At 44.6% G+C, this 17,913-nt stretch overlaps 1 protein-coding gene and 1 long non-coding RNA gene across 27 annotated transcripts in view; both read left to right on the top strand.

The window, feature by feature from the left end:
- NRF1 (nuclear respiratory factor 1) overlaps positions 1–17,913 on the top strand; it is a 148,948-nt gene that overhangs the window by 119,910 nt on the left and 11,125 nt on the right. For 6 of the 26 annotated variants that reach the window (XM_028846288.2, XM_028846291.2, XM_077997315.1 and 3 more), the window contains one exon: positions 16,115–16,171. The exons of 4 other annotated variants lie outside the window; for them this stretch is intronic. In XM_028846288.2, the coding sequence (XP_028702121.1) occupies positions 16,115–16,171 (57 nt within the window). Of the gene's footprint in view, positions 1–1,694; positions 2,644–2,713; positions 2,818–6,385; positions 6,919–8,120; positions 9,426–16,097; positions 16,172–16,396; positions 16,967–17,913 lie in introns of those variants that run through there. 16 more of the 26 variants (XR_013415532.1, XR_013415533.1, XR_013415535.1 and 13 more) reach the window with 11 other exon arrangements.
- Positions 10,829–13,852, top strand: LOC144339942 (uncharacterized). The gene is made up of 2 exons (XR_013415553.1): positions 10,829–10,964; positions 11,108–13,852. It is a non-coding gene; the product is annotated as an uncharacterized LOC144339942 (long non-coding RNA).

The following is a 17,913-nucleotide window of genomic DNA, read 5'->3' on the forward strand; positions in this document are numbered from 1 at the left end:
CAGAATGAGACTCTGTCTCAGAAAAAAAGAAACAACAAATCCTGGAATGAGGATAGATAAATAACATACTTTCATCATTTAGGCAGAAGGTTCCTGAATGGCATTAGTGGCAGAAAGAAAAGTTCCTGGCACTTTGTTTATGGTAGGTCCTGAAGAACTGAATTATCTGTTAGTTGGAAAAGTCTCTGAAGAAAGACATAGTGCTGTGTCCTCCTTTGGAATAGGAAGAAACAAAGTACCTTTGTCCCCCCAGAGAAGAATAACATAGGAAATGCAAAGAGCCATCATGGCTTCTGAGAATCATTTTCCAAAGGTACCAAACAAATTCAATTCTAATATAGCCCACTTTTTCTGTAGGGCAAGAGGCTTTGGTGAACTTATCTAAATCTAGACAGAGTTGATCTCAGCCAGAATGCTGCAGGACAAAGGACATCTTATAGCCACACATGTTCAGGAACCAGGGAGGCGGAGCTTGCAGTGAGCTGAGATCCGGCCACTGCACTCCAGCCTGGGCGACAGAGCGAGACTCCGTCTCAAAAAAAAAAAAAAAAAAAAAAAAAAAAAAAAAAAAATGGACCATGGTTGGAATTAAGGAAAACTTCTGTTTCTAGCTAGAACCCTACTTCTATTTTTTTTACCTTTTTCTATTCCTCATCAGAGTCCTAAGCCACCCTGAGCAAAGGGCAGGATATCTGGCTATGTGGTATTCATGTGAAGTGTGATTGCTCTTATTCACTATGGAACTGCTAAAAATAACTTCCCATGTGGGTTCAGTAGGAAACTTTATTATCCATTCTAATCGACTTGACCTGTCTGGGAGAGAACAGACTGCTTTATAGTTCTGGCTCCTCCCTAGCATCACCTTTTCAGATGGATGAATTTATAGGTAAGTCCAAGGACCCTCTGGCTCTCGGCCAAGTAGAACCGTTCAGCCATACAATAAAGTTGAACTGCACCTGCTACTATTGATTACTGGAAGCTGCCTCTTTTCAGTAGCATTGGGTTGTGTGAATCATTTGGTGTGATTTCATGTTGTTGGCTACATTTGTGATCTGGGAAAATTCTGGTTCACGTCCTAAAAGCCACTAGTTCCCCCAGAGCAGGCCATCCTCACTCTGTGACTGCCAGTACTTGCTGAACTCAGGCCTTGAGAGTTGGAAGTTACCTCTTTCTCAATGCAGCATTTCTGTATCAAATCAGACCCTTGAGTTGTGCTGTATCCCAGCAGTGTTAGGCAAAGGCCAATCATTTCATCTGCCCTTGAGAACCCAAAGAATGAATCTCACATCGGATACAATCCAAGTAACTTTGATAATCCTCCTGTCTTCTAGCGTTTTTGCCCACAGTGCTATAGTATTTACTTTGGGATTGGAACCAGATTTTTCCCTCTTAATCAGCAATTTAGATACCTGGCTAGACTTTCAGAGGTTCTCTTTTTCATCATTCTTTTGGATTATGTCCTGTTGCCAGAGTTTGTCGCTTTTTTTTTTGAGACAGAGTCTTGCTCTGTTACCCGGGCTGGAGTGTAGTGGCACAATCTCAGCTCATTGCAACTTCTGCTTCCCGGAAGTTCCAACGATTTCGTGCCTCAGCCTCCCGAGTAGCTGTGATTACAGACGTGCCACACCACGCCCAGATAATTTTTGTGTTTTTAATAGAGATGGGCCATGACTGGTCTTGAACTCTGGCCTCAGGTGATCCACCCACCTCAGCCTCCCTAAGTACTGGGAATACAGGCGTGAGCCACTGTGCCCAGCCTATGTTTGTCACTTCTGGGCAGACAAGCTTATAGTATCTGCCAGTAGGTCACTTTTTTTTTTTTTTAATCTTTTTTCTTTTTTTAATGTAAATGAGGCCTCTCCATATTGCTCTGGCTGGTCTCGAACTCTTGAGCTCGAGCAGTCCTCCCACTTCAGCCTCCCAAAGTGCTGGGATTACAGGCATGAGCCACCACACCCCGGCCAAGCCAAGTTTTTTTAATCAGAAAGAGTTTATTATCAGGAAGAACCAGATGATAGCAGAACAAGGTACTGTTTGTTGACATAGAACTAACTTGGAAACAGATACTACTTAGGGGAAAACATGTATCCCATATTTCAGAGTATGGTTTAAATCAAAATTGGAATAGCAGATGACTCTTCTGAGAGCAATTTGGATATTGTTCAGTCCTGAAGTAGAAAGAGTTTGTGGGGTGGAACTAGCAGGGATAGAGGACCACTGCATGTGGAGTCTGATGAAGTCCACAGCGAATGAGAAGTGGCGGGGGCGGGTGAGGTTATGAAGCAATATCCTAGGGGATGGTGTTTTTCAAGTTAGAGATAATGACCCATAGGCCAGGCACAGTAGCTCACGCCTGGTAATCCTGGCGCTTTGGAAGGCCGAGGTGGGAGGATTGCTTGAGTCCAGGAGTCCAAGACCAGCCTGAACAACATAGTAAGACCCCATCTCTACAAAAAAATTTTTTAAATTAGCCAGGAGTGGTGGTGCATACCTGTAGTCCCAGCTACTTGGGGGCCTGAGGTGGGAGGATTGCTAGAGCCCAGGAAGTCAAAGCTCCAGTGAGCCATGATCATACCACTGCACTCCAGTCTGGGTGAGAGATCGAGACCCTGTCTCAAAAAAAAAAAAAAAAGAAAAAAGAAAGAGCCAGGCTCAGTGGCTTACACCTGTAATCCCACTACTTTGGGAGGCCAAAGTGGGTGGATGACCTGAGGTCAGGAGTTTGAGACCAGCCTGACCAACATGGTGAAACCCCGTTTCTACTAAAATACAAAAAATTAGACAGGCATGGTGGCAACACCTGTAATCCCAGTTACTCGGGAGGCCGAGGCACGTGAATCGCTTGAACCCAGGAGGTAGAGGTTGCAATGAGTCAAGATCATGCCACTGCACTCCAGCCTGGGCAACAGAGCAAGACTCCATCTAAAAAAAAAAAGGATAATGACCCATGCATGCCAGAAGTTTAAATTCTGGATCACCAAAGCAGACCTGACGAAGACATTGCACCCAGCACCCCAAAGACTTCTTTTTTCTGAACATCTACTCCACACTACCCCAACACTAAAGGAACTACCCAAGCACTCACGTTATTTCTATGTTCTCTGTCTTTTTCAATAGAGTCTTTGGTCTCTCAGGATGGAGTTTCATGATTTGGTTCAATATAAAGATTTTCACAGGTGCCTTTTCATTTAGATGTAGGTAGAATTGTCTAAGGCTGGTGAAGGCTACCAGATGAATTCCTTCCTTTACTTCTTTTTTTGTTTTGTTTTGTTTTGTTTTTTTGCTTTTTGAGACAGAGTCTCGCTCTGTGCCTAGGCTGGTTCACTGCAGCCTTGACCTTGGGCTAAAGCTATCCTCCCACCTCAGCCTGCTAAGATGCTGGTACCACAGGTGTGCACTGCCACACCGGGCTAATTTTTTTAATTATATTTTTTGTAGAGATGGGATCTCCCTTTGTTACTCAGGCTGATCTCAAACTCCTGGGCTCAAAAGGATCCTCCCGCCTTAGTCTCCCAAAGTGTTAGGATTATAGGCATGAGCCACTACACCCAGCCCTTTACTTCTTTTTTTGAACACAGTTATCTCAGTACTCTTTTCATCTTACACACCTTAATGTCAGAAGTCATACAGTTCAGCCCATTTGTTTTTCTTCACTCTCCCTTCCTCTCTGCTGGTCCCCAGAACCCCCGTGTTCCAGGACTCCTGACCTCCAAGACCAACAGATACAGACATTCACTCAGGCTTGAGGAGCTCTTTGCTGAGTGCCTCTCACCTCTCACCCAGACCTTAACACCCATTGTTGGCAAGCCTCAGAAAACCAGGCCTACAGACCTTTCTCTTCCTTCCTATTGCAGCAAACATAATGAAAGAGAAGGATTATATTGGCACTTGGCCACCTCAGAAACACTCTTCTGTCTGAGATCTTATCGCAGATTCAGACAGCTATCTTTCATTCCTGAAAAGTAGATGGGGGAAAACAAAATAGATGAACAAGTTCGTAACTATAGGTTGGTACAAAAGTAACTGTGGGGTTTTTTGCTATTAGAAGTAATGGCAAATTTGAAGTTGGTGCAGTTACTTTCACACCAACCTAATAAGCCTCTTACCAGAGCTGCTAAGAAAGCATCAACATTTTTTAATATAGCTAACACTTTTCCTAATGATGCCACAAGAAAAAAGAGAGGATGTAGCATTTGCTGGTTTTGGGTGGGGTTTTTTGGGGTTTTGTCCTTTGGGGTTTTTTTGTTTGTTTTTGAGATGGAGTTTCGCTCTTGTTTTCCAGGCTGTAGTGCAGTGGCTCAGTCTCAGCTCACTGCAACCTCTGCCTCCCAGGTTCAAGTGATCCTCCTGCCTCAGCGTCCTGAGTAGCTGGGATTATAGGCATGCGCCACCACACCCAACTAATTTTGTATTTTCAGTAGAGACAGGGTTTCTCCATGTTGGTCAGGCTGGTCTCGAACACCTGACCTCAGGTGATCTGCTCGTCTCAACCTCCCAAAGTTCCAGAGCAGCCTGGGCAACATGGTGAAACCCCATCTCTATTAAAAATACAAAAATTAGCTGGGCATGGTGGTGGGCACCTGTAATCCCAGCTACTCAGGAGGCGGAGGCAGGAGAATTGCTTGAACCCAGGAGGCAGAAGTTGCAGTGAGCTGAGATCGCGCCACTGCACTCCAGCCTGGGTGACAAAGTGAGACTGTCTCAAATGAACAAAAGGTTCATCTTTTAAATTTGAAAAAACTTTAATTCAAAATTCCAAAGAGTGTTTTGGGAGTATGAACTTTATGCTGATTTTAAAGTTCATTTGAAAGAGTAAAACCTTATCTTAGCCATTTTTTATCCTACCAAGCCTTTCTACAGAACCACTAACAAACTGTAAAATTGACTCAAGTCCTCCTCTGCTTCTACCCGAGCTTTCCCCAGGTTCAGGTTTATAGGGAGTTTTCATCACAGAGATGGACCTGGTGAAGGAAGCAAGTGTTCTTGCACTTTGAAATTTCACTTTCTCCTTTATTTTCTTTTGATTTTTTTCAGTTTCATTTTTTGTAATAAAGATGTTAGTGGAGAACAGACATAGCAGTTCACACCTATAATCCTAACACTTTGAAAGGTTGAGGTAGGTGGATTGCTTGAGCTCAGGAGTTCAAGACCAGCCTGGGCAACATGGTGAAACCCTGTTTCTACAAAAAATACAAAAATTAGCCCAGCACGGTGGCTCATGCCTATAGTCACAGCTAGTTGGGAGGCTAAGGCGAGAGGATTCCTTGACCCCAGGAGGTCGAGGCTGCAGTGAGCCAAGATCACGCCACTGCACTCCAGACAGGATGACAGAGTGAGACCCCATTTCAAAAAAGAAAAAAAAAAAAAAAGATGTTAGGAGGGCATACCCCATTTATGGAGTTCTCTGACCTGGGACATCAGCATACTTCTTACCTGTTGACCTTGCATTCTGTCTCTCAATCTTGTTGTTTCATTAATTTTATTCATTTAACACAATTTATATAATGCTTATTATGTACAAGCATTGTAAGTGTTTTACATGCATTGTATTTAAAATGCATAATAACTTTATGAGGTAAACACTGTTAAACTGATGTAACACATAGGGAAGCTGAGACACAAAAAGTTTCAGTAACTTAACCAAGTTCACATAGAGAGTGGCAGACATGGAATTTGAATTCAGGCAATTTGTTTCCAAACCAGTGTACTACACTGTCTCCCTTTGATGTGAGCTCTAGGTTCCTGCCTAGACCCCACAAATACAAGGTGATAACCATTGTTGAACAAATAAATTCGGAAATGTCAAACCTTTCCCCACCCCTGCCAGAGGCTGCTTGCCTTAGTCTAGTTTAGCCACAGCGCCCATCTGCCCAGCTGTTGTGAGGTCTCTAGGGGTGTTCTGGAGGTTCACGCTGCCCAGTGCCCCTGGCTCAGCAGCCCTCCCTCTGCACACACACAGGCCTGCCTTTGCTGGCCAGAGGAGCTGACAGGTCTGTATGCTTCTCCGGTTGCAGAACTCGTCATTGGCTGGCTGTCAGCCTCAAACATTTTCAGTGAGCAGAGTACTTTGCAATTAGTGAATGTGTCATCTTGATTGGAGTTGGGTGGTGGGCTACGGGTGCTATTTAGAGCCAGGGAAACTAAGGGGAAGTAGATGATGTTCAGAAGGAAGGAACCCCAGCAGACGAGTTGTTTCCTCAGCTCCTAGAAGCCTCTGCTCGAGCCTTCCTGCTGCCCTTCAGTTGAGGCCAGGACCCTCTCAGCCTTCCCACCTGTCTCTAGCAAAGTTGAGACGAAGGTGGTAGGACTGTGGAGCCTGGGGAAAGGGTCAGGGGCGTGTTCGTTTTTGCCTGGAGCAAGTTTACTGGCTTATTTGTTTCCCCAGTTCATCACCAGGTCTTCCACTTGGCTCTGCCTACAGCCCTTGCTTGGGGTCCCCCCGAGATTTTGAAGAGCACATCTCTCTCCGCCGGTCAGCACTGAAGACTCAGAAACCGCCCACTACCTATGCTGCCCTAGTTAAGACTAGGGGTCTCAACCTTCCCTCCTCATGTTCTGAATGAAGAGAAATGGCCTGGAGGGCTGTTTAAAAATTAAAGCTGCCGGGCGCGGTGGCTCACGCCTGTAATCCCAGCACTTTGGGATGCAGAGGCAGGCGGATCACAAGGTCCAGAGTTCGAGACCAGCCTGGCCGATATGGTGAAACCCCATCTCTACTAAAAATACAAAATTTAGCTAGGCGTGGTGGCATGCACCTGTAGTCCCGGCTACTTGGGAGGTTGAGGCAGGAGAATCGCTTGAACCTGGGAGGCAGAGGTTGCAGTGAGCCAAGATTGCGCCACTGCACTCCAGCCAGGCTGACAGGGTGAGACTCCCTAGTAAATAATAAAATAAATAAATAAATAATAAAAAATTAAATTAAAATTAAAATAAGCTAATGACAAGGCATTGTCATTACACTTAGAGAAGAAGCAGCCCTTCGCATGTATCTTCAGGGTGGCGTGTCCCACGTTCTGCGCTGGTCCTGGCAACAGTCTTGCTGCTGAAGTTCCACCTTAAGACTTCAACATAACATTTTCTGAAACTATAAGGCTGCCGGGCACGGTGGCTCACGCCTGTAATCCCAGCACTTTGGGAGGCGGAGGCAGAGGCGGGCGGATCATGAGGTCAGGCTCATGATCCGTGTTAGGCTGGCTAACACAGCGAAACCCCGTCTCTACTAACAAATACAAAAAATTAGCCGGGCGCGGTGGCGGGCACCTATAGTCCAGCTACTCGGGAGGCTGAGGCAGGAGAATGGCGTGAACCCGGGAGGCGGAGCTTGCAGGGAGCCGAGATTGCACCACTACACTCCAGCCTGGGTGACAGAGTGAGAATCCATCTCAAAAAATAACAATAATAATAATAATAAAATAAGTAAATAAATAATAAAACTGTAAGACCCCACTCTGCCTTACTGTGCTACTGTAAAACAAACGTACATTTTATTATGCATTCTAACTACCAAGTTAAGTCCGTGTAGAAGTTTCTTTAGGGAAAAACATTCTGTCTTCTCTTTACACTAAACATTCTTCACCTTTTCACATCCCTGTTTTCTTTGACCTTATTAAAAACTTCTGAAAATAACGTATGTTTTCCCAGCAGAATTTAATCTCAACTATGCTCATTAGAATACTTCCTTAAAAATTAAATCTTTTTAGCAAGAGGGGTAAGAGAGAAGATGGGTGAGGACCAACAAGAAGTCCAGACAAGAAAGCAGGATTCTTGGGTGAGGTCCTTGCATGAGAGATTAGAACGCACATTTCTATTCTTCAAGGCCTCCCAAGTGAGACAGGATGGCTGTAAAGCCTGTTCTGTACTGATTATAAAAGTGGTAAACCCAGCTAGAGCCAAAGGAGGCAACACATGTTTTAATTTCCCATGAAAACCAACTTTATGTGTATTATAAGAACAATAGGATTTTTTTTTCCACTGTCTCGCCCAGGCTGGAGTGCAGTGGTGCAATCTCAGCTCACTGCACAAGCGATTCTCCTGCCTCAGCCTCCTGAGAGGCATGCACCACCACACCCAGCTAATTTTTTGTATTTTTGGTAAAGACAGGGTTTCACCATGTTGGCCAGGCTGGTCTTGAACTCCTGACCTCAAATGATCTGGGCTCCCAAAGTGCTGGGATTTCAGGCATGAGCCACCACACCCAGCCCAATAAGATATTCTTAACCTGGGGTCTATGGACCCTGAGAAATTCTATACAAAGGTTTTTTTTTTTTTTTTGTATCGCCTTTTTTTTTTCTTTGCCTCTGCTAGCAGCGGGGAGGGTATCTATAGCTTTGATTGAATGTGTAACTAGACCAGAGGCATTCCCACTCCCGCCCCCACCCCTGTTCATCTCCAGCCCACAAAAAAAGGTTAAGAACCTCTACTATAGAAGGTGGTGGTGAGGATCATTTAACTTTGAAGACACCTGGTATAGCACTGAGAATAAAAGGAGGAGCAAGGGAGAGGGGAGGTCCCGCAGAGCTGGATACCCTAAAAGCTGAACCTGTAACAAGCTCTATAATCTTAGGCAAGCAAATTAACCTCTCCAAGCCTTAGCTATAAAAATTAGGATAATGATAGTTCTGTACTCAGAAGGAAGTTGTGAGCATTAAACAAGATGATTCCTGTTCTTAGCATAGTGCCTGGCACAGGGATGCATCATAAATATAAAATTCTTTAGCTGTCGGCATCAATTTCTTCTCCATCATTCCTCACGTATGTTAGAGTGCACAGTACTATGTAGACGCTGCTTTCCTGTCTTTAAGACAGACCTGAATGCTTGCCTTACGCAGTTGAAGATGTACGTTGCAGAGGTGGATCTTGTAAAAGTGGGAATAGAGCAGAAGCCCTTTCTATAACCTTGACTGAAGAAAATACACGGTGACATTGTTTAAAGGCCCTATCGTGTGCCTTCGTCTGGGGCTGCTGTTCTCTTCTGTACATAGTTTGCAGTCATGAGTGTGGCCTTTTTACTCCTAAAATGGCACAATCTGTCTTCAAATCTCAACAGCTGCATTATATTTCACCTCCATCACAAAAGGTAGCTTTTGCCATTTTTTCCTTTTTGTCACCACCATCATCCATTTTTACTTACTGCATGTCCCTCTGTTCCAGCTCTTTACAAGTGAGAGGGACGGTGCCAATCCTCCACATGTTGGGCTGTAAATCACGTCTCTCCTTCCACCTTTTTCTGTGCTCCTCGTTCCCTGGACACATAAGCATACGTGTTTGTTCTTGCAAGAGTCCATTGAGATGTAAATGTTAAATTAATTTAGGAACTGTATTATTGTTTCTCCCCAAAAAGGTTGCTGATGTGCCATTCCAGTGTGTACTAAATCACCTTTTGCCTCATTATTTTAATTAAAGTTTAAATAAATGTGTTAAATAGTCGTAGTGTAAGAGTGCATTTTCAGTCACCATAGCATAATAGCCTTAAAAGTACTGTTGTGTTCTATGACACTGTGATACCATTTGTAGCTTTCATCCAAAGATGGTAAGCTCAGTGCCTTAGGAATTGTAGCAGGCAACCCCTAAGCAACTGTTTTTTGTGTGAGCTGTGAGTCCCCAGGATACAAGCCTCTCATCTTCAAGGTCCGCAAAGAGCAGCACAGCTGGTAGCTATGGATTTTTAGGCTGCCCTCCTGTAACGTAAACGGTCCTTTCCACCCACCCCCTTGTTGATAGAGTGACTTGAGAGAAAATGAAGACACTAGGGTGCTGGTCTCAGACCGCGCTGAGGCATCATCTGTTCTGTAAGAAAAAGCAAATGAAGATTCCTGTGTATTACAACTGTTTCTCCTTTGGAATCATAGGTCTTTTTTAAATAGATGGGGACGGAGGGGATAGTCCTAGACCTGAAAAGATTCCTTCTTATAAGGAGAGCTGTGAGCTGTGGATCAAAATGAAGAGGAGTGAGGGCAGTATACGAGCACGGCCTGCGGCTCCAGCTGAGCTGGGAGCTGGCGGCTGTGCCTGGGAACTGAACAGTGTGTGTGGTGCAGCACCTTGGGACAGCAGTGTCTCTTAGTGTCTTCCACACGCCCCCCTGGGAAATAGGCTTTCTTTGTAGACGGGGACTTTTCCCATTTAACTCAGCTAACTTTTCTCTAAGATGAATCGTTTTCATTCTGGGAAACATGTTGGTAGATGTCATACCAGGAAAATAACCATTTCAGTTGGCTCTAATTTTGCCTTTTGTCTGTATGCATTGAGCGTAATTATTTAGGGTCTTCATCTTTTTCCTTTCATTGTCCATTCTTTCATTTTGTTGTTTTACTGCTGCTACAACCACCACCACTGCCACCATCATCTCCTTGCAAATGGCTAAGCAATGTCTGCATTATTCTACCTTCGCCCAGTAAACTGAGTAGAACAGATCTTCTAAGCCCTGTTCAGAGGCAGCTAAAGCCGGGACTTGCCCAGGATCTGTCAGCTATTAAATAGTAAGACTGGAAATCATACCAGATCTCCAGTACTCTTTCTACTGCCCAACGAAACTCCCTTCTTCCCTTTTACTCCCTCTTGCCAGCTTATCCAACCTAGAAAGTAAAGAAGGCATAATACAAATGAAAATCATGGTCTTCATTATTCATCTGGTTATGCTAGTACTTGGTGTGGTGACTCCTTTGCAGGATTGTTTAAAGCAATGGTGGCAGGTATGTTTTACTGACTTCAGAAGTCAAAGAGTCATGGTAAATCTTAGCAGAGGCAAATAAAAACATGATACCAAAACCTAACATCTAAATCTGTACTGTCCAGTAGGATAGCTATTAGCTACATGTGGCTATTTGAATTTCTTTTTGGTTTTTTTTTTTTTTTTGAGACGGAGTCTTGCTCTGTCACCCAGGCTGGAGTGCAGTGGCCGGATCTCAGCTCACTGCAAGCTCCGCCTCCCGGGTTTATGCCATTCTCCGGCCTCAGCCTCCCAAGTAGCTGGGACTACAGGCGCCCGCCACCTCGCCCGGCTAGTTTTTTTTTTTTGTATTTTTTAGTAGAGACGGGGTTTCACTGTATTAGCCAGGATGGTCTCGATCTCCTGACCTCGTGATCCGCCCGTCTTGGCCTCCCAAAGTGCTGGGATTACAGGCTTGAGCCACCGCGCCCGGCTGCTATTTGAATTTCAATGCAAGTTAATTAAAATAAAATAAAATGTTAAAGGTAGTTATTAGTCACAATCATATTTCAAGTGCTGAATAGCCCTGAGATGCTGAATTTTTAATTTCATTATAATTTATTCACATTTAAATGTAAACAGGCACGTGTACCTAGTAGCCATGTTAATGGGCTGTGCAGATACAGAACACGTCCATCACTGAAGACAGTTCTATTGGGTAGTGCTGATCTAAGGGCTGTATCAGTAACACTGCGCTCTTCTGGCAAGTTGTGCCCCCTCTGCACGGGGAGGACAACACGAATACTTGATGAGCCTTGTCTTCCAGTGACCTCCTCAGCTCATAAACAGCATGGCTTGCTTTAAAAAAAAAAAAAAATCTACCCATGTGACTGCAGTAATCCACAGCCAGTAAACAGCAGGGTGGGAGGGTTGCAAGGAGAACTGATCTATTTTTAAGCACTGCAAAGTCCAAGCAGGAAAACCTGAGACCGGAGACAGTGGCGACACCAAGACTCACTTCCTAGTGAGTTTATTCATGACTCAGGCCACGTGCATATTTCCACTTGGATTCCTCACAAGTGCAAGTTTTTCTTCTAGGCTACAGGTATCTGCAGCCAGGTGCTCTAATGGATTTACAGTAGCCCGCCAAAAGATTAAATATCCAAAGCCTGATGGTCACAAGGCTGACAGGAGCCATGACTATTGGATGAATTCCAGATTTCACAGTGAAACAGAGCTGCTGCTGAGAAATGGGAGCACAGAGATGTTCACTGGGGCTCTTGATTCTAGACACTCAAAGAGGGGTACAGTTCTCTGCCCCATGTGTGTTTCTCACCCAACCTTTTCATGGTGTTGAGGAGGGGAAGGGACAGCTCAGTGGTGATTCTTCACTTCTAAAATGTGTCCTCCTTCCCTGTCTTCATAATGACCTCCTGAAGTCCAGTGTGCCTTCCAAAATAGCTCTCGGGAAGAGGTGGCAGTTTTCCTGACTCCCCAGTCTCCCCCATCCTGGGAGATGTATTGATGGCACTAATTTGAGGGGTAGCAGAAACTATAATCCTACTCTCTTTACCGGCTGGGGCATCTGAGTCATGCAGTAACTGTTGACTACCACTGCTGCAACTGCTGTTAGGATTATTACCAGTATAATGATTAATCACTCACACTGAATGGGAAGGGAAGTAACCTTCAGAGGTTCACTCTTAGTACTTCTGACACACAGGCTTAGGGCCGGGGCCAGTGAGTCTTCATTTGCAGAGAGGTGGTAGTGAATCTCCCACAAGGATCCCTACTTCAGGAATCCTGTGTTCCTGGTGGAAATCCGTCGTATCCCTCAGGCCTACTGCGATTCTGTTTTCTAGAATTACCAGGGCTTTCCTGTCACTCCTCAGGCATACCCCCCATAGCTGGAGGGATTTCCAGTTGCCAGGGTTCTTTGGTGCTTTTCTTTGCCTCCTGCAGAGATGCTGAGCTGTGGACACCTCCAGAAAGACCAGCACTGCCTCATGAGAGTATCTCCTGTTCCTCTTTGCAGGTTTAGGTTCCTTGTGTAGTCTGCACATCCAGAGGGGATGTGTCATTCTCTCTCTACCATTATAAACTGGCGTGGCCTCGGGCATTCATCATTTGTATGCCAGGAATTGCTAACCTAGGCTCTGCTATTTGAAGGCTTAAAGACTGCAGATCAAAAGTGGACATAGAGGGCCTTTACAATGAGATGATAGGCCACTAGCTGGCAGTCTCTATTCTTAGTGTTCATCTAAGCCATGACCATGTCCTTCAGATACAGCTTTCAGATACTTTTCATGTGAAAGACTGGGTGCCTCCAGTCAACGTGTCAGGGCCCCACAGGGAATTAGCACATGTTCTCAAGCCCCGTTGGCATACCTTCATGTACTCTGCTTTTCTGTACTTCAGTTCTGTAATTCATGTACTCTTTGGTCTGCCTGTCTTGGGTATTCTCAGCTTGGGGAAACTCGATGAGCCCGCACACCATCCTATGAACAGAACACCAGTCACAGCCAGGGACATTCCGAGCAGACAACTCAGGTCAGGGCTTCCGGAGAGATTCCCAAGAAGGTCCCTGCCATCTGGCAGATGGACGCCACTGACTGTGGTCTCCTCTCCATCCACGGTGTCCTCAAGGCCAAGTTACATGCTTCTTTGTCTCGTTCTCCTTCCCTTTAGGTCCGCAGATCTTTCCAAGTCTTTGTATGCAAAGGCAGATTTTGGTCTTAGATTATTCCAGCTCCTTATAAACCAAGACTGAATCTTGTGCCTGTCATTGTGAGCGCTATTCTGTAAAGGAATTTTTTTTTTCTGGCATACCAAATCCAGAGCCATAATTGGACAAGTTTAATTGGAGTCATTTCGATTGAGCATGTAAAAAGGGCATTAATCACTGTTCACACAGGAATCAGAATATTAGAACAGGAAAAATTCTTATAGAATAAAGTTTTTCAGGTCATTGGGTAAAGGGGACTTTCCTCTTTTTATTTATGCTTCCATTAGGATTTTGAAGGAATGTCAGTGTCCTGTTATTAACTCTAATAGCTTGTCCCTCACAGCCAGGATGGTTTGGGGCCCTCTGGCTCTCAGGTTACCTGTGTAAATACAGGGATTCACTTGCCAGCACCCAGCTCTAACATTTGCTTAATAAAGAGCAAATGTGCAGAACCCAGCAGCGGCAGCAGCCTGGCAGAAGCGGTAATCTGAACAGGACAAACATGCTTCCTCTTTGTGCGATGCTCTTTCTCCATCCTCCTGCCAAGAGCAGGATATCAAATGAAGGGGAGGTTGTGGTTGGAGTCAGTGAAGTGAATGTCTAAGTGGCACCTGCTTCATTCAACAGATCTGCTTTCCTGGGGCCTCCCAGTACACATCTGCTCCTGACAAAGCCTCTTTTCTCCTCCTGTTGGTCAGACTGAGAGCAAAGGCCTGGCAAGGAGACATACTGGTTTTGCTTTGTCAGCACAATTGCCTGTGACATTATAATTACACCAAATCTTCATTATTAGAAAGGCCCCAATTTAGAGATTTTCAGAGCCTAAATGGGATTTTCGTAGTGAAATTGATTTAAAAAAAAAAAAAGAAAAAACTTTGCCATCATAAAGCCTAGCAATTGGATCTGAGAATCATTGAAGGAGTCTAAATATGGAAACTGAGACATTGCTGTGAGGGAGACTACAAAGACCATGCTATCAGATTGGCTCACTAGAGAGGCGTCCAGCAGTCTTCTGACTCCGCCCAGCCCAGCCTCCCCGTATTCCTGCAGCACTGTAACGTGCATCTACACTGCATTGCTTTCACATGCTGATAGTTTCTCATGCAGAGTCCTAGGGGGTTGGAGGGTATTAAAATAAGTTGATGAGGTATGGCAGTAAAGGAAAGAACCTGTGATTTAAATAAGGGAAATGCCAGAAAACTATATTTTAGGTAAATACAAAGCATCCAATTTAGATTGAGTTTCCATTTCAACAAAGGCAACCCTTAGAGTGTTACGCAGTGTGAGTGTATGTGTCTGTCGGAGGCACATTTATGATATGGAGTTGGCACACTGGAAGCTCTGGAAAGGTTTTAGAGCTGTGCTCTGGCTATTTAAACTGTTTAAAACAGAATAAAATTTCAAAAGAAGTTCCTCAGTCATGCTGGCCACATTTCAAGCGCTCTGTAGCCACCGTGTTGGACAGCACTCAGACAGAACGTGCCCATCATCACAGGAAGCTCTGGTGGACTGCACTGTTTGGGGTTGGTCTGAACCTCTTGAAATGCCTCGACTGCTTAAGGAAGCCTGGGAGTTTCTAGTGCAGCCTTGTTGGAAGGAAAAAATGAAATATGCCTGAATGTTTCTGGAACAACTCCTTCCAGCCATGTTACCTAGACTGTGTTCTTGTTCAGCTTTTTGTATTTTTTTCCTCCAAGGATTTCATGTCCTTTTCCCACTCCTACCCCTTTTTTTTTTTTTTTTTTTTTAAAAAAAACAACCTGAATTATAAAAATGAATGAGAAGGGAATTTAATTTTAGAAATGTCCACTTTCAGCTAACCTTCTCCTTGGCCTTCTCCTAATTAAGCTTTCACAGCCCTGCTGTTGGACCAGACAGTCCTTTTCTCATTAAACGGAGCATCTTATTAAAACAAGAGGGCATGTGAACACTTGAGCCAAGAGTGTGCAAACGAATTGTGCATTGTGTGGACAATGCTGCTGGGAGTGGAACACTGGGCTGCCAACACTTTCCATTTCCAGCAACTCCTGGGACCAAGGACAGGGCCTTTAATCTTGCTTCTTCCATTTGTCTGTGTCTAGTAGCTACTGCACAGTTGCTTTGACTCCTGGAGAAAGCCCATGTAAAATAACAACACTACTTCAAATTTAGACTGTGTCTTTTTTCTCAAGAACTTAAGTCATGTAAGCATGATGTTATTTATCCTCACAGTGGTCCTAAGATACAGAAGTGGCCTGTTGGTTTTGCAAATGTGAATATAGTCAACTCTTACTTGTTACCTACAGATTATCTGTCATGCAGATTACTCGTGACACATTTTAAATCCTTGGGCAATTTCTCTGAGCGAGCCAGTATAAGCCTGGACCATCTCCTCCGCCCCGACCCAGCTGCTGGGTACTTAGGGAATACAAATTAGTTTTCATATTAGCTTAAAGAAGACATAATTAGGAAGGTAAGTGCTACAAGAAAATCACATCACAAATTCCAATGGCAAGGGGGAAATATGAGGGAAATGACCTCCTCTCCCTTCAACTGAACTAAAATCTGGTGGTCTAAGTGCACATTAGCACTTGGTGCTGGCATGCTTGCCGAAGGCTTTCCTCAGGGGTGGAAGGAGCGAGGCTGTGCACCCTGCACCGGATGTGCATGGGAAGCTGCAGCGCCGCAGCGGGGCTGGTGGCCCATCTTGCCCGGTGCTTTTTTTTTTTTTTTTTTTTTTAACAGTTCTGTGTTATTGTCAGGCCTCTTTATGGCAGATCGTGCAGGTCGCAAGTGGATCCTGACTGACAAAGCCACAGGTGGGTTCATCTTTGGGGAAAGAAGGAAGCAGCTGGAGGATAGAGTCACTGTGAGACTGTCATTCCAGGCGCTGCTTCCTGCATGGTTGGTGGGATTCCTCTTCTGTGCAGTCCCCCTCACTCGGTCACCTGATCGTTTTAGTAACCATTGATTATCGGATTTTTCTAGTGTTAAATGTTTCCTTTGCATTGATTAGCTGGAATTCTTTTTTTTTTAAGAGACAGGGTCTTACTACATTGCCCAGGCTGGAGTGCAGTGGCTGTTCCCAGACACGATGATGGCGCACTACAGCTTCGAACTCCTGGCCTCAAGTGATCCTCCCACCTCTAGTTGGGATTCTTTATTTATAAAGAACTTGTCCCCATTAACAATTTGGCTATGCTAAGTACAGTTCAGACAGGAAAAGCAGGAGAGAACTTTGATGAAGTTTATTGGGATAGATTTCTCTCCATCTGACTCTAAAGCCCCATTACTGTCTATTTCCACTTACGGATCTGCTTTTTTCAGGTGTCTCACTGCCCAGAACAAATTTAATTCTGCCCTTTATGTGCTCTTAAAAAGTTTTAGTTTTTCTGTGGCTTTTTCCTAAATGGTGCTCTACAGATTATGCTGAGTGAGGGGATGAAAAGTCACAAGTACATCTTTGGAAGCTTCCTTGCCTCAGCGTATCCCTGCTCAGATAGAAGAGGCAGGGGCTGGATGACAGGCACACGGGAGTTCGCTGTATTCCTCCCTCTCCTGGTACCTATTTGACATTTTCCATCATAAAAAGTTTGAAAAAAAAAAAAGAAAAAGTTTGAAAATAATAATAACAGAAAAATAAACAAATCTCCCTTCCTAACTCTGAGTAACTCCTGATTGTACCTGCTGTTCATTTCTGCACCTGACTGTTGCAGGCTCCTGGTGACCTTCTTCTTCTTCTGTTTGTCATCTGGGTTCCACTTTCCATTTTAAAGTATTGGTGGACTCTGCATCTCCATCCTCTGGCACACACACCTCAACCTGAGTGTTGTTCCCACCCTTCTTCCTAGTGATTTCTTCTGGGAATTTACTGGGTACCCCTTGCCCTTCTCTGTAGCCAGATCACATGTCCTCCAGAGCAGGGGTCCTCAACCCCTGGCACCACAGGAGGTGGGTGGCAGGGGAGCGAGCATCACCACCTGAGCTCCACCTGTCAGATCGGCAGCGGCATCAGATCCTCATAGGAGCACGAACCCTATTGTGAACTGATGATCTGAGGTGAAACAGTTTCATCCCCAAACCATCTCCTTCAAACCCCCCATCCATGGAAATATTGTCTTCCACGAAACTAGTCCCTGGTGCCAAAAATGCTCGGGACCGCTGCTCCAGAGCACAGGCATATTCCACAAGCTTTAGCAGAATGCTTTCTCTCCTGCCGTCTTCAGTTTAAAGCCTTCTTGGCAGGGTCAACAGGCCTTGCAGTTAGCTTGTTCATCCCCACATTGGGAGCTCAATTTTCAAAATAATAAACCATGGTGGTTCTGAATACTGAAACACAGAACCCTGATTTCATAATGCTCCTGGGCATCTCTAGTAATTTCAAAAGGAAATCATGATATTATATCTCCAAAATAGGTTTTGAGATATCTTTACTTATAAAGTAAAAATGAATTCAGTTTTAATATTTGGCCTGTGGGATGCGGGGCATGAAAAGCTTCCTGGTGGTCTGCAAAATCAGGCAAAAGATAGAGTGACCCGGTCTCAACCAGAGTCACTCCTT

This window comes from Macaca mulatta, chromosome 3, assembly GCF_049350105.2.
Source record: "Macaca mulatta isolate MMU2019108-1 chromosome 3, T2T-MMU8v2.0, whole genome shotgun sequence".
Classification (NCBI taxonomy): domain Eukaryota; kingdom Metazoa; phylum Chordata; class Mammalia; order Primates; family Cercopithecidae; genus Macaca; species Macaca mulatta.